This window comes from Sapajus apella, unplaced genomic scaffold (genome assembly GCF_009761245.1).
Source record: "Sapajus apella isolate SASKATOON/1434 unplaced genomic scaffold, GSC_monkey_1.0 scaffold15, whole genome shotgun sequence".
NCBI lineage: Eukaryota > Metazoa > Chordata > Mammalia > Primates > Cebidae > Sapajus > Sapajus apella.
Window position 1 is genome coordinate 16,141,397 of NW_022436955.1, and position 16,312 is coordinate 16,157,708.

Below are 16,312 nucleotides of genomic sequence, written 5' to 3' on the forward strand. Positions count from 1 at the left end.
TTTTTTTTTTTTTGAGACGGAGTTTCACTCATGTTACCCAGGCTGGAGTGCAATGGCGCGATCTCGGCTCACCGCAACCTCCGCCTCCTGGGTTCAGGCAATTCTCCTGCCTCAGCCTCCTGAGTAGCTGGGATTACAGGCACGCACCACCATGCCCAGCTAATTTTTTGTATTTTTAGTAGAGACGGGGTTTCACCATGTTGACCAGGATGGTCTCGATCTCTTGACCTCGTGATCCATCCGCCTCGGCCTCCCAAAGTGCTGGGATTACAGGCTTGAGCCACCGCGCCCGGCCCAGGAGTTTCTTAATAATTTAAGAGACAGTATCCTCAGCATTTTTATAGCACAGGTGATGATAGATTTCCTATGGTATGTGTAACCTTTGTGTGTGTGGGTTAAGGACATTCCAGAAATATTAGTCAAGTAGCTAAAGAAGTGGGTAGATTGCAGGAGTAGAAAACTGTTGGCTTGGGACCATATTCTTACACAGATGTGTTTCGTTTGTCCTGTATAGTATTTAAAATTATTTCTGCTATTATATAAAAAAAAGAATTTCCATAGAAATCTGGATCTCTAGCTTCTCTTAGAAGAATCGTTAGATTTGTAGAATGGAAATCCACATTTCCATGTCAGTAGTAGGCTGCTTCCAGGCTGGGCCTGATTCTGTTTTTCCCCAGTTCCAGTCTTGCTTGCTGTACCTAATTATTCGTGTAGGATATTCTTCCCTTCCATCTGTGTAGAATAGCACTGCACTTCTTTAGCTTCTCTAAATTTTGTGATGTTCCCCATAAAGTCTTATACATCTTTTTAAACATTTTTTGTTGTTTTTGTTGCAGAAAAGTTATTTATTTAGGTAAAGAGAAAAAAAGGAAAAGAGAGAAAACTTCCACGAAGAGCGTGGAAGGGGACTCCAGAGGGGAAATCTAGGAGAGAGAAAGACCTTCCATGAGGGTGGAAGGGGATCCAAACATGGAGCCCCTTTTTTTTAAAAATTAAAAAAAAATGTCCCCCAAAACACAGGATTTTTAAGTCTTATGCATCTTTGGAGAAATGTGTTTGTAGGTTATTTAGAGCTCTTGTTTCTGTTGCAAATAGTATTCTTCAAAATTTTAAATAATTATGTTGTAGATCTTTAGCAATATAATTTATATTTACCTACTTTGCCACATTATTGAACTTGGTTCTAAGAGTCTCTGTAGATGTCATTGTTTCCACATAGTCAATGCTACTTTTGTCTGCACACAATGACAGTTCTCTTTTTTCCTTTGACATCCTTATACATTTTCTTATTTCCTTATTACACTGTACAGGTAGTACAGTATTGAAAAGAAGTGATGATAATAGCACTCTTGTTAAAGCTGTAAACAAAAGCTCTACAGTAATACGTGGGTGACTGTCCTAGGCTTTAGGTAGAAACTCTTTCCCCCGCAATAAAAGAATATGACCATTTTGCAACCTGTGATCATCAGTGCTGCTCATGTCACAAAACAGAGACAAATACCAGAAAAGTTTTTTTTTTTTTTTTTTTTTGAGATGGAGTTTTGCTTTTGTTGCCAGGCTGGAGTGCAGTGATGTGATCTCATCTCGCCTCACTGCAACCTCAGCTTCCCGGGTTCAAGCAATTCTCCTGCCTCAGCCTCCCAAGAAGCTGTTATTACAGGTGCCCGCCACCAGCTAATTTTCTATATTTTTAGTAGAAACGGGGTTTCACCTTGTTGGCCAGACTGGTCTTGAACTCCTGACCTTGATCACCTGCCTTTGCCTCCCAAAGTGCTGGCATTATAGGCATGAACCACCATGTGCAGCCTACCATGAATAATTATATGCCTTCTGACGAAAGTTCATACCACTGGCTCTAAGTGGTGCATATTTGCAAAATCAGATCACAAGGCAAAACCTGAAAAATCTGAATCTGATCAAGCCTCCTTAGGCCTATAACCAAGACAAATTATCCAGTATACAAAGACATGTATAAGAGTATTCATTTCAGCAGTGTTTCTAATAGTAAATCATTGCAAACATTCTGTTGGTCCTCAAAAAGAATCAGTAAGTTTATATTCAAAAGTGGTATACTATGTAGCAGAGAGTTATGACTGAATTAGAGCTTCTTGTCTTGATGTGAGTAATACTCAAAGCCGTTGAGTGAAAAGAGCAGGAATACAGTATAATATTTATTTAAAGTTGAAAACATTTAAAACCACCTGTCTCTCCATGTGTAGTAAGAATATGTGGCGTGGTAGTCATGAACTGCAGTTTGGAGTTTTGATTACTTATGGGATGGAGAAATGAGATTGGGGCTCAGTACACAGAGGGCTTCAGTTCAATTTGTAATATTAAAACTTTAGGGTAAAATGTTAAGATTTAATAAAGCTGCCTGATGGGTGAGTTGACTGTTAAGTGATATTTATGTATCTTGAGTGGAATATTTAATAATTTTCTCAAAAGAAAAAATAGGATTCACTAGAAGGGTCAGGTTTTTCTTTTTTGTTTTCTGCCAGAATAATGAAAAAACAGACTGGTCTATATAGGTTTTGTGTTGCCAGCCCTACATAGTGGTAGAGCAGTTATAACAAGCTTGCTTTTAAAAAATAATGATTGTTATGTGTGTATGTATAAACCAGACAGTTATTTCTGAATATCAAAAAGAAGTAGGTTGGGTATGATGGCTCATGCCTATAATCCCAGCACTTTGGGAAGTCAAGGTAGAAGCATTATTTGAGGCCAGGATTTCAAGACCAGCCTGGGCAACATAGCGAGACCTCATTTTTACAAAAAGGAAAAAATTAGGGCCAGATGCAGTGGCTCACACCTGTAATCACAGCACTTTAGGAGGCAGAGGAGGATGGATCGCCTGAGCTCAGGAGTTTTACACAGTGAAACCCCGTCTCTACTAAAATGCAGAAGATTAGCCAGGTGTGGCGCTGGGTGCCTATAGTCCCAGCTATTTGGGAGGCAGAGACAGGAGAATCGCTTGAACCAGGGAGGCGGATGTTGCAGTGCATTGGGATTGTGCCACTGCACTCCAGCCTGGGCAACAGAGCAAGACTCCGGCTCAAAAAAAAAAAAAAGGTAAAGTAAAAAATTAGCCTAATAGTTGTAGTTGCTTGGTAGGCTGAGGTGGGAGGATGTCCTGAGCCCAAGAGTTAGAGGTTAGAGTGAACTGTGATCATGCCACCACTCTCTATCTTGGATGATAGAGCAAGACCTGTCTCTAATAAAGTAAAGGTAACTTTTAAAAAGATCTGCCCAGTCGGTTGCAGACCTGTTAATGTTTACAAAATTTTAATTGCATCTTTTCATTAAGGTGATTGTTCACATCATACCATCATATAGCTCCAATTTTTTTTATTTTTCATTAAGAGGATCAGGCCTGGCGCGGTGGCTCATGCTTGTAATCCCAGCACTTTGGGAGGCCGAGGTGGGTGGATCACAAGGTCAGGAGATCAAGATTATCCTGGCAAACATGGGGGAAACCCTGTGTCTACTAAAACCCCTGTGTCTACTAAAAATATAAAAATTGCCAGGTGCGGTGGCTTATGCCTGTAATCCCAGCACTTTCGGAGGCTGAGGCGGGCGGATCACGAGCTCAGGAGTTCAAGACCAGTCTGGCCAATATGGTGAAACCCCATCTCTATTAAAAAAAAAAAAAAAAAGTACAAAAATTAGCTGGGCATGGGTAGTGCATACCTATAATCCTAGATAGTCGGGATACTGAGGCAAGAGAATTGCTTGAATTACTGAGTTGGAGGTTGCAGTGAGCTGAGATTGCACCACTGCACTCCATCCTGGGTGACAGAGCGAGACTCCGAGACACACACACACACACACACACACACACACACACACACACACGAATGGGAAGATTGAAAAGCCAGTTTTAAAAAAAGACTTTGATGATATTTTAGTTTTTGATTTTCTCATTCACATTGTAGAGATGACTTTCATCAGCTTCTGTTTCAGAAATTGCTTTTTAAATTTAAAGGGAAGGTTTGTTACTTACATAATCTTTTCAATTTCACAAGGCATTTATGTTTTCCTTTTTGATCCTGGTTATTTTCCCTTGGAGACTTCTTTGAAATGCTTGTGATAGATAGTATAGTCATTCAGCCAACTTTAGAAGTTTTTAATGAAGGTACATTAAAAGAGCATTTTTTTTTTTTTTTTTTGATAGAGACTCACTCTGTCACCAGGCTGGAGTGCAGTGGTGTGATCTTGGCACACTGCAACCTCCGCCTCTCAGGTTCAAGTAATTTTCCTGCTTCATCCTCCTGAGTAGCTGGGACTACAGGCGTGTGCCACCATGCAAAGCTAATTTATGTATTTTTAGTAGAGATGGGGTTTCATCATGTTGGCCAGGGTGGTCTTGATCTTTTGGCCTTATGATCCACGCTCCTTTGCCTCTCAAAGTGCTGGGATTACAGGCGTGAGCCACCACACCCAGCCTGAGAGAACAATTTTTAGATAGCTCGAAATAACTGTGGAACTGTTTCACTTTCCTAAACTTCACGTTTGAGCTTAGTAGATAAATTGATAATGGAAAGTAGTCTTACGTGATTTTAGCTTTCTGTATACACAGGTCTCCATTTGAGCCTGTCTCCTTGGGGTGTATGATTCTAAAGGGATCATGGTTTTGAAAACTCTTCTTGGTTAGTCTGCCTTGTGTACGTCCTTTGAAAACTGCTGTAGAGGGAATGTTTTGGCCTTTTCTATGTTTGTCAAGATGGAGTGATAAAGTATGTCAAAATGATTTTGAAGGTGATTCAGGAAAGGCCAAGTAGATAGACAGACTAATTTACATGAACTCTTAAGCCCTAAGAAGCTATTTCTAACAATGATGTAAAGAAGAAATCATGCAAATTATTTTAGCTTAATTCTACTACTGAGTTGTCCTCTGTTTTTTTGTATGTTTTTTCTGTGTTGGATTTCTAAATTCACCCTCTCCCTTAGTACTTGGATCAAGCCCTAAATGTATTTGGTTCACATACTTTATACATTATATTAAACTTAGTTATTGCCTCTCTCTTATTAAATTAATTATACATTCCTGATGGTTAGTATAGGTTGGTGTATTTCCAGTTATTGAGTTTTTTAATTCTCAAAATGAAACCATACCTTAGATACACATTAGATGCTCATTTAATGTAACCTGGGGATTAAAGTAGGAATTTGGTTTGTTAATCTCTTCTTATAATATTTCACTAGTTTGTGTTTGTATGAATCTGCAGAACTAATGTAAAACTGAGAGATTATTTGAATGGCAAATATCATGGGGCCTTGATAAAATGATCTGTTCTAGAACTTGGTTTCTATTAAGATAGCCAAAGGTCTTACATCTTTGCCTTCTAAAAAGATTTAGGAGTTTGACCGGGTGTGGTGGGTCACACCTGTAATCCCAGCACTTTGGGAGGCCCAGGCGGGAGGATCATCTGAGGTCAGGAGTTTGTGACCAGCCTGGCCAACGTGGTGAAACCCGTCTGTACTAAAAATACCAAAAAAATCACCCAGGTGTAGTGGCAGGCACCTGTAGTCCCAGTTACACGGGAGGCTGAGGCTGGAGAACTGCTTGAACCCAGGACTGTAATCCCAGCACTTTGGAAGGCTGAGGCAGGCTGATCACCTGAGGTTAGGAGTTTGAGACCAGCTTGACCAACATGGTGAAACCTCGTCTCTACTAAAAATACAAAAATTAGCCTGGCGTAGTGGCTAACACCTGTAATCCCAGCTCTTCGGGATGCTGAGGCAGGAGGACTGCTTGAACCTGGGAGGCGGAGGTTGCTGTAAGTTGAGATCATACCACTGCACTATAGCCAGGGCAACAAGAGTGAAACTCTGTCTCAAAAAAAAAAAAAAAAAAAGATTTGGGTAGTTTGATGAAACATGTTTGTACATTACTTTAGCCAGCTGGGGACTCTGGGTTAAAAACATTGCTTTTCTAGATTGTGGTAGCAAGTTTTTAATTTCTTTTTTTTTTTCTTTTTTGCAGTTGGAGTGCCTCAAGCTTATTGCCTCTCAAAAATTTACAGACAAACGCATTGGCTATTTAGGGGCAATGCTGCTGTTAGATGAAAGACAAGATGTTCATCTTCTCATGACCAACTGTATCAAGAAGTAAGTCTTACTTTCCTTTTTTCTAACAACTATTAAATACTTTGTGTTTTTTTTATTTTTTTTATTTTTTGAGATGGAGTCTCACACTTTTGCCCCGGCCGGAGTGAAATAGTGCAATCTTGGTTCACTGCAACCCCCACCCCCCCAGGTTGAAGTGATTCTCCTGCCTCAGCCTCCTGAGTAGCTGGCATTACAGGCACCCACCACCATCATGCCTGGCTGGCTAATTTTTGTATTTTTAGTAGAGATGAGGTTTCTCTATGTTGGCCAGGCTGGTCTCGATCTCCTAACCTCAGATGATCCAACCCCCTAGGCCTCCCAAAGTACTAGGATTACAGGCTTGAGCTACTGCGCCCAGCCTACTTTGTACTTCCAAGTCTTTTTTTTTTTTGTAGTATAACCTCAAGAACTTCTATTTACTGAGTTTATATTTATTTTCCAGAGTATATTTGAATTGTTCTTAGTTCAGTAGCTTATATGTAAAGAGGTTAAGCATAGGATTAAAACTTGTGTAGGGGATAATTTTATTAAATGAAAATACTGCTGTACACCTTCATGCATAAGAATACAAGTTATCAATGAAACAAACATTTGGACCTTCATAGAAAAGAAAAAGCATTGGTAAAATCTGGGCATTTTTGTATTTCCAGGTCTTTGAATACTATGAATAATGAAACTTTACATTTATTTAAAAATTGCCAGTGTATATTCTGAGTAAATACCATTTTAAAGATAAAATGAGAGGTCTTGCTTATTGGCTGTCTAATCCGTCTGAGAATTCAGTTGCATAGGATTATACTTAGCTACATGAATGTTTATGGGTAGTCTTTCTTTTATGGCTGCTTTACTAATGCAGTAGTTCATTTATGTTTGTTAAACTTGATTACAGACTGAGGAACAATTGCTGTATAAGGAAATGAGAGGACCTAAGCAGGGAATTAGCAGTTTTTTCCAGCATCCCTCTTAGGAATTTTCTGTTAGAAAGCTATGGAAGTTCCGATGGCTTTGAAAGGGTTAACGTGCTTTTTGGTTTGTTTTAGTGTGGTTTTGATTTGTCTATGAGTTTAATCTCCTTTTTAGCTTTGTTTTTTATTCACAGTTTTTTTTTTTTAATTTATGGTCTAATAATGAGTAGTGATGGATATTTGCAGTATTTCTGTATTTAAGAGAAAGTATAAGCAGAGAGATAGAGGTGATCAAATTTGTTGACATTTAAAAGTTGTACTTTTCTGTGGTAAATGAAATTTTACTTTAAAATTTTCCAATGGGTAGTAGAAAATTCCAAAATGACAATTATTATTTGGTTGTAATTATAAAATGTAGTATTTAAATACAGTGAATCTGCAAACTTATTTTTGGGAGAATTTTTTTTTTTTATTTTTTTTGAGGCAGAGTCTTGCTCTGTCACCCAGGCTGGAGTGCAGTGGTATGATCTCGGTTCAAGCAATTGCCTCAGCTTCCTGAGTAGCTGGGATTATAGGTGCCTGCCACCACGCCCGGCTAATTTTTTTGTATTTTTAGTAGAGAGGGGTTTTACCATGTTGACTAGACTGATCTCAAACTCCTGACCTCAGGTGATCTTCCCACCTCGGCCTCCCAAAGTGCTGAGATTACAGGTGTGAGCCACCGTGCCTGGCAATACAGTGCTCTTTTTTTTTTTTTTTTTTTTTTTTAATTGTACTTGAAGCTCTGAGGTGCATGTGCAGAACATGCAGGTTTGTTACATAGGTCATACATCACCCCATCATCTATAGTAGGTATTTCTCCTGATGCTATCCCTCCTCTAACCACCCCCCCACCCCCAAAAGTCCCTGGTTCGTGATGTTCCCCTCCCTGTGTCCATGTGTTCTCACTCATTGTTCAGTTCCCACTTATGAGTGAGAACATGTTGTGTTTGGTTTTCTGTTCTTGTGTTACTTTGCTGAGAATGATGGTTTCCAGCTTTATTCATGTTCCTGCAAAAGACATGAACTCATCTGTTTTTATGGCTATATAGTATTCCATGGTGTATGTGTGCCACATTTTCTTTATCCAGTCTATCATTGATGGGCATTTGCATTGGTTCCAAGTCTTTGCTATTGTGAATAGTGCTGCAGTAAACATACATGTGCATGTGTCTTTATAAAAGAACGATGTATAATCTTTGGCTATATACCCAGTAATTCCCAGTAATGGGATTACTGGGACAAATGGTATTTCTAGTTTTAGATCTTTGAGGAATTGCTACCCTGTCTCTCACAATGGTTGAACTAATTTACACTCCCACCCACAGTGTAAAAGTGTTCCTGTTTCTCCACATCCTCTCCAGCATCTGTTGTCTTCCGACTTTTTAATGATCACCATTCTAACTGGCATGAGATGGTATCTCAGTGTGGTTTTAATTTGCAAACAATGCTCTTTTAAAAACACAGTTTTGCTTCATATTTTATCTTTACCACCTGTTTACTGTTAACTGTTTGCTGAATTTTCTTTCTTACCTTTCTTTTTTTTCTTTTTTGAAATGGAGTTTTTGCTCTGTTGCCCAGGCTGGAATGCAGTGGTGCGATCTCAGCTTATTTCAACCTCTGCCCCCTGAGATCTAGCCGTCCTTCTGCCTCAGCTTCCTGAAGAGCTGGGATTACAGGCACCTGTCACCATGCTTGGCCTATTTTTATATTTTTAGTGGACAGGAGGTTCCACCATGTTGGCCAGGCTGGTCCCAAACTCTTGGCCTCAGGTGACCCACCTGCCTCAGCCTCCCAAAGTGCTGGAATTATAGGTGTGAGCTGCTGTGCCCAGCCAAGCTTGCTGAGTTTTCTAAAGTGTGTGTCTTTAACATCCAGTAGATAACATGTTCAACTTCTACTGCTTTGGTACCTGGAAACATTGGCTTATAAGCCTATAGGAGGGACTCTTAGTCTGTTTACTGTACTGATAATTTGTAATAAAGTTGGGATAAACATTTTCTACAACAAATAATTCTCTTAATTGTTTTTCTTACTGGAGAAATCTTGAGTCATTCTGAACTGATTTGAAATTGTGAAGCTGCTTCTTGGGGAGCACCAGGCAGAGCATGCTTGTTCCTACCTTATTCTTTTCTTTTGCAGTGATCTGAATCATAGTACGCAATTCGTACAAGGGCTAGCACTTTGTACCCTCGGCTGCATGGGCTCCTCAGAGATGTGCAGAGATCTTGCAGGAGAGGTAGAGAAACTCCTGAAAACCTCCAACTCTTATTTAAGAAAAAAGGTAACTTTTAATGAAACCAGATGTTTGTTTGGATTAGGGGGGTATTATGGAGATGAGAAGGCTGATTACTCATTTTTGAAAGATTTCATGAAAATGTAAAGTCTTTTTCTCTGTGTAGTAAATATATTTTACATCATTATATAGTAACCTTAATTCCTCTTTTTTTAAGGAAATGATTTATAAACAAATGTTACTGGATATATCCTAGGTGGCATACCAAATTACTTCTTAAATTACCTGATTCTCAACAGTATTACAACAAAGTGACTATGAACTGCGTTATGAATTTACTTTTGTTCTAATAATTAGTGCCTGTATCTTTGTATTAATGCCTTTGTATCTCTGGAAGGGCAGTTCCATTGGGACCTAGATAATTATTAGGGAATGATGTAGAACCCACTTTCTGAATGGATTAGTAATAGAATTCTTCTTCTATCTGATTTTATTTGTTGATATAAACATTTTATTGAGTTTTTAAAAATTGCTTGAACCCTACAACCTTTGAAAACGAAGTGTATGGAATTTAGAACTTAAGAAATGAACATAAACTGTGGTCTATTTGGCATTCACTGTGCCTCTCTATTAGTGGTGTAAGAAAGAGGCATTGAAAGGGCCAAGCCATTTTCTGGGATGATACGCTGTTAATGATGGCTGCAAACAAAATTAAATTATTTTCTTAATTTGTAAGCTGGTCCTTTTTCTTAAAGAATATGTGAGGTACTCTTGTTTAGAAAGCTCATTATCATATTAAAACATTCCTGCAGGTTAGGAAAAAAAGATTTTTTTCCTCGCAAATGTAACATAAATATAATTAGCAGAAATACTTTCTTTTGTTAATATATGTAAACTTTTATCGTATTTGACTAAAACACATAGTAGTGATAGTTACTTTGGGGGATATCCAAAATCAGTGTTAAAGTGTACTTTATTTTCCAGTGAATCAGCTAGTAAGGCCATCCTTTCTTTAGTAGAAACTAAGTATTTTTCAAATTATTTTCTTGATGTCAACAGAATAATTTGGGGGCCACATAGATACTATTAAACATAACAGCAGGTTTATAGCATTTATAGTAAATATCTTTTTGTTGTGTGATATCTTTATAGCCTGTTAGTCATCTTATTCAGAGGTATGACTATCACAGATGGAGGTCCTTATCATTTTTACCTCTTCAAACCTCCGCATAAATTATGTTTAACTGGTTTAGTAAGTTTATATTAACCATACATAGTCTAATGTAGAAAGTTTTTGCCTACTTGTCTAGCAGTATATGAAGAAAGGGACAGGTGAAATGGAAAATCTCTTTAATGTAATAGTATAAACTGGAAATTTCCAACCAGTTAATAAATAATTTCTCTCCTCTTAATTTTTTTGAATAGAGACAGGTTCTCGCTGTGTTGCCCAGGCTGGTCTCAAACTCCCGGGCTCAAGTGATTCTTCTGCCTTGGCCTCCCAAAGTGCTGGGATTATAGGAGTGGGCCACCACTGTGTCTAGCCATAAATCTAATATTTAACCTCTTCCTTCTTTATTTTTCTAGTAGATGAACTAGTTGGTGAGATTTTTGTGTTGGTGGTTTTTTATAAGATTGGTTGCCCTGGCATAATTGAAATAAACCTTTTGTTCTTTCATTTTTTTTTTTTATAGGCAGCACTATGTGCTGTTCATGTCATCAGGAAAGTTCCTGAACTTATGGAGATGTTTTTACCAGCAACAAAAAATTTATTGAATGAGAAGAACCATGGTAATGTAATTTGGATACATTCATGAAGTATTGAGGGAGAAAGGGAAAGAGAAAAGGCTTAAGGGTATGTTAGTCCCATGTCTCAGTACAGTGGAGTCACCTTTCTACTGTGCCTGAGACACGATTCCAGAAAGGTCTGGTCTGCCAAATCTTTCTACTTACATATCCTCATTTTATATTAGAGATTGATTCCTTCATAGTAAACTTATCTTTCATCTTCGGTCTTCTTTTAGTATATTAAAAATATTAAGTTAATATTTAGTGTAATAGACAAAGCCTACCCATAATTTTTGTGTGAAAAATCCTTTGATTTTTTGGCTATTTTACAGTAAAAGAAAAAATTTTCTTCATTATCATGTGGTAGGAGTATAAGATTTGTGTGGCCAGGTGTGGTAGCTCGTGCCTGTAATCCCAGCACATTGGGAGGCTGAGGTGGGCAGATCACTTGAGCTCAGGACCAGCCTGGGCAACAAAATGAGACCCCATCTCTGCAAAAAATACAGAAAATAAGCTGGGTGTGGCAGCACATGCCTGTTGTCCCAGCTACTCGGGAGGCTGAAGTGGGAGGATTACTTGAGCCTGGGAGGCAGAGGTTGTAATGAGCCAAGATTACACAACTGTACTCTAGGCTGGGCTACATGGAGCCAGACCCTGCCTAACTCAGGAAAAAAAAAAAGTGAAAATTCTCTTCTATTATTTCTGACAGAAGCTTGTATTAGGTACTCAAAATCTTTATATAAAACAGAGGAATTAAATGGAATGTGGCTGTTTTTTTCCCAAACGTTTTATTCTTATTTGAAGTCAGTTAAATAAGTTCTGAATAAAGAAAACTCATGTGGTTTAAATGCTAAGAGAAAAAATTGTTTGGTATATTTAATTTTATGAATTCAGTGCTGTGCCCAGAATGCTCAAAATATACTTGTTGAACAACTGAATTATTTAGAGCACTTATTTATTAGTGGAAAGCGTTGTGAGATTGTTTTTACTGACTCTGGAGCAAGTAAATTTACTTGGTCATCCACAGTTATCCCAGGGTTTTGGTACGTTTTATCTGGAAATCTAAAATCTTATTAAGATTTTTGCCTCTTGAATTATCTGTTAGAATGCAGATAATAGCCTATTGATTAAGTATAGAACAGATGATACCCAGCTTACATTGTGAGTATGTTTTTGTGGATATTCTCAGATGGAGAGACACACGTATTGCCTGTCACTTTTGAATAATTATTTTGGTCACGTAATTGTTGAAAACATTCTAATTTTACTGACTTGGCCAGTATTAAGTCATCAGGCATCTATTAAGTTCCTCCTTTGTATTCACTTCAATGCTTAGATTCTTTGGGGGATTAAAAAGTAAAAGTAGCAACTATCATTTTGGAAATGACCTTCAGGAACTCAAAGCCCTATTCTATAAAATTGAATAATAGCCTCATTTTTAGTTTTCCTTTGATCTTTTCTTTCAGGTGTCCTTCATACATCTGTAGTCCTCCTCACAGAAATGTGTGAGCGAAGTCCAGACATGCTTGCACATTTCAGAAAGGTAGGTGCCATTCTGTATGCCTAAGCCTTTCTTGATTGAAACATGATTTTCCTGAAAAGTACATGATTTTCCTACTTTTTTTTTTTTTTAAAGCAAGCTATGGATCTGAATAAGGGATTTAACCAGCCCTGCTGTGAGTTTGGGCTGGAAGCCAGATTTAGGCATATAAGTAAGAACTGGCACTAGTATAGTGGTTTCCCTTTCATAATAGAAGTCTTTTCTTATTATTGGCAGACCACCAATCTCATGTGTTTTATCTGCTGTTTTCACATTTAAGTCAGGAAACATAATCTGAGGTCAAATTAGAAATAGGAATTGTGTATGTGTGTGTTTTTTCTTCTTTTTTGTTCCTTTCCTTTTTTTTTTTTGAGATGGAGTCTTGCTCTGTTGCCAGGCTGGAGTGCAATGGTGTGATCATGGTTCACTGCATCCTCTGCTTCCCAGGTTCAAGCAATTCTCCTGCCACAGCCTTCTGAGTAGCTGCAACTAGAGATGCACATCACCATGCCCAGCTAATTTTTTTTTTTTTTTTTTTTTAAATAGAAATAGGGTTTCACCATGTTGACCAGGATGATCTTGATCTCTTGAACTTGTGATCCACCCACCTTAGCCTCCCAAAGTGCTGAGATTGCAGGCATGAGCCACTGCACCCGGCCTTTTTTTTTTTTTTTTTTTTTTTTTTTTAGAGGAGGTTTTGCTTTTTTTGCCCAGGCTGGAGTGCAATGGCACAATCTTGATCTCGGCACACTGCAACCTCTGCCTCCTGGATTCAAGCGATCCTCCTGCCTCAGCCTCCTGTGTAGCTGGGATTACAGGTGTGTGCCGCCATGCCTGACTAATTTTGTATTTTTAGGAGAGATGGGGTTTCACCGTGTTGTCCAGGCCGCTCTTGAACTCCTGACCTCAGATGATGCCCCCACCTCGGCCTCCCATAGTGCTGTGATTACAGGCCTGAGTCACCACTCCCAGCCTGTTTTTTGTTTTTGTTTTTAAATACAATAATTTCTTCTCTTCTCTTCTTCTCTTCTCTCCTCTCCCTCCTCCCTCCTCCCTTCCTCTCCCTCTTTTCTCTCCCTCTTTTCTCTTTTCTCTTTACTTTTCAGATGGAGTCTTGCTGTGTCCCCAGGCTGGAGTGCAGTGGCATGAACTCAGCTCACTGCAGCCTCCACCTCCCGGGTTCAAGCGATTGTCCTGCCTCAGTCTCCCGAGTAGCTGGGACTACAGGCGTGTGCCACTATGCCCAGCTAATTGTTCTATTTTTAGTAGAGACGGGGTTTCACCATGTTGACCAGGATGGTCTCGATCTCTTGACCTCGTGATCTACCCGCCTCGGCCTCCCAAAGTGCTGGGATTATAGGCTTGAGCCACCGCGCCCGGCCTTTTTTTTTTTTTTTAAGGTTAAAACTGTAAAAAAAAATTTTTTTTATTACTTTTGACCTATTGTTCATTTTAGGCCATTGACTTCTGTGTTGGAAGTCCTAGTTCTCTTAAGTACCCCCTTCTTTCTCTTCTTTTTTTTTTTTTAAACTAGTATTTTAAAGTGGACATTTCTATTTCCCTACTTAATTTTAGAAGGCAATAGTAAGGAGGACTCAGAGAAAAACTGTTCTTTGGGTAGTTATATGCATTGAACTGCTTTTATAGGATGCTCATCATTCCATAAATAGGACTCACTTTGTACTTTAGATCTAGTAAGTGTCTAACAGCAGTTCTTTTTTGGCTTTTTTTCCCTTAGATGTTCATGTCTTGATTAAATTATTGTAATATAGTATGAGACCCGTATCTGTCCCTAATGCTTGCTTTGTATGTTTTGTTCCTGTTGTCTGTTTGGAATCCTGCTGTATGTTAGAATGAAAAGGTAAGAATTAACCCTCTTTTAGATGGTGCATGCTGGCATTAGGTCCCTAGTAGCTTTTGTGTATCCATCCACAAATGTGGCTTTTGAAATATACTAATGCTGAAGCTGTGCTTAATACTGTGAGTTATTTGTTCTAGCATTTTTGGCTAACTTCCTAGTCTAGTTTTTGTTTTGTCACTTAAACTCCTGACTCCAAAGTCAGCCTTGGATTTCAGTTGCAGCCTTTCCTGAATTGTAAGCTTCTTCTCTGTCTTTTCTTTATCTTTACTTGAGAAACTTTGAGCAGTTTCCCAGAGTGACTTTGGTGGTGGCAGTTCCAGATCGGTCTGGAGCTTTGACACAAAATCCTGCTGCTTTTTGAAGCAGATATTTTAGAACCGTATGTGGGTAACCTCATACTTTAAAAAGCTCAGTATATACTGCTGAGCTTTCAGTTCAGACTTAGAGCTTTTATTTCTCCCTTACCTATACTTAACATTACATATATGTTTTGGAATATTAAAAGGATTTTGAGGTAGAGTAGTGGGCACCAACTGATTTTCATGGCTGCAGCCTTTCCCTATGTCATCTTATTTTGTTTTTCTTGTCATCAGTTTTAATAACTTGCATTTTTGTCTGAAAAATGTAGCTGGGTTCCAAGAATTGTATGCTGAACATTTAGACATTTGTGCTCTGTGGCCCAGGGTAATCTTATGTGATGTGCTGCCCTTTTGGCAGTGAATAAAACAATTTCTGAATTTAGTAGCCAATGAAAAAGTGACTTTTCCAAGAAATAAACCAGATAAAAAATAAATAGGGTTATATGTAGTACAAAAAAGCAGACTGTTGGGAAGTATGCAAGATAAGCTTGGTGACTAGTTGGTCTTCATTTTATTACAAAAATATTGATTTTAAAGTGGTTTTAAAAGGTATGTTATCTCTACTATAACTTTGTCCATAGTTGACAGATTTAATGAATTTACAGACATCTGTGGCTTAGATTTGGAGTTGTCCGAATTAGATTTTTGTTTAGGTGACGTGTAAGTCACTTAATTCTGAACTGTTATCGCTAGCTACTTGAATTCATACATACTGTGTTTTCTTGTATTTAGAAGTGGCCTTAATGTTTTGAATGCTTTGAGTGCATGCCTTGGATATGTAGTTTGCTTTTTATTTCAATCTTGATCCCCTTTTTGGCTTGGGGAGTAGGTAAGGGACAGTCTACATACAGTGAGGAAAAATAATTGAGTTGCAGCAGAGTTGTAGCTAAAATTGCCTGCAAAAGGGATGCAATGCAGTTCACTTTGCACACTTTTTAACTTAATTTTTGATAGCTAAAAATTGAGTTTTTAGTTGGAAACCTAAAAGGTTTCTATTGTGGCGAGCTTTTTGTTTTAATATGAAGTAGTTGATCAACAGAAATGAAATGAGTGCCAATATTTAAAACATCTTCGGCTTGGCAATACAATTGCCTTTACTATGTGTTATGACTATAATAGATAAAGTAAAGGTAGGACAGGAAGGAAATTCTGACTATTAAGGAAGGCATAGTCTTATTGAAAAGATAAGAAAACAGGTCACAAAGCTGTATATATAAGTAAGTCCTGAAATTAAAAAAAAAAATGGTATCATATGAGTTAAGAATAGGAAGAGGAAATTGTGCATGACCTTCATATCTCTTAAGATGAAAGATAATTTTTTCATATGTCTTTTCCATTTGATTACCATTGTCAGCTTTGGTATTTCTTGTTGTCTGTTGGAAAACAGTATAATTCTTCTATCTTAAGGGAATAGTTTTTTTCTCCTCTATTTGGGGCCTTATGTTTTTTTTTTTTTTTCTTTTCTTTTTTTTTTTTTTT

At 38.1% G+C, this 16,312-nt stretch overlaps 1 protein-coding gene across 1 annotated transcript in view; it reads left to right on the forward strand.

The window, feature by feature from the left end:
- Positions 1-16,312, forward strand: part of AP1G1 (adaptor related protein complex 1 subunit gamma 1) — an 86,067-nt gene that overhangs the window by 32,082 nt on the left and 37,673 nt on the right. The window contains exons 4-8 of the mRNA XM_032284799.1: positions 5,867-6,108; positions 9,195-9,336; positions 10,980-11,076; positions 12,540-12,616; positions 14,466-14,474. Coding sequence (XP_032140690.1) covers positions 5,867-6,108; positions 9,195-9,336; positions 10,980-11,076; positions 12,540-12,616; positions 14,466-14,474 — 567 coding nt within the window. The remainder of the gene's footprint in view (positions 1-5,866; positions 6,109-9,194; positions 9,337-10,979; positions 11,077-12,539; positions 12,617-14,465; positions 14,475-16,312) is intronic.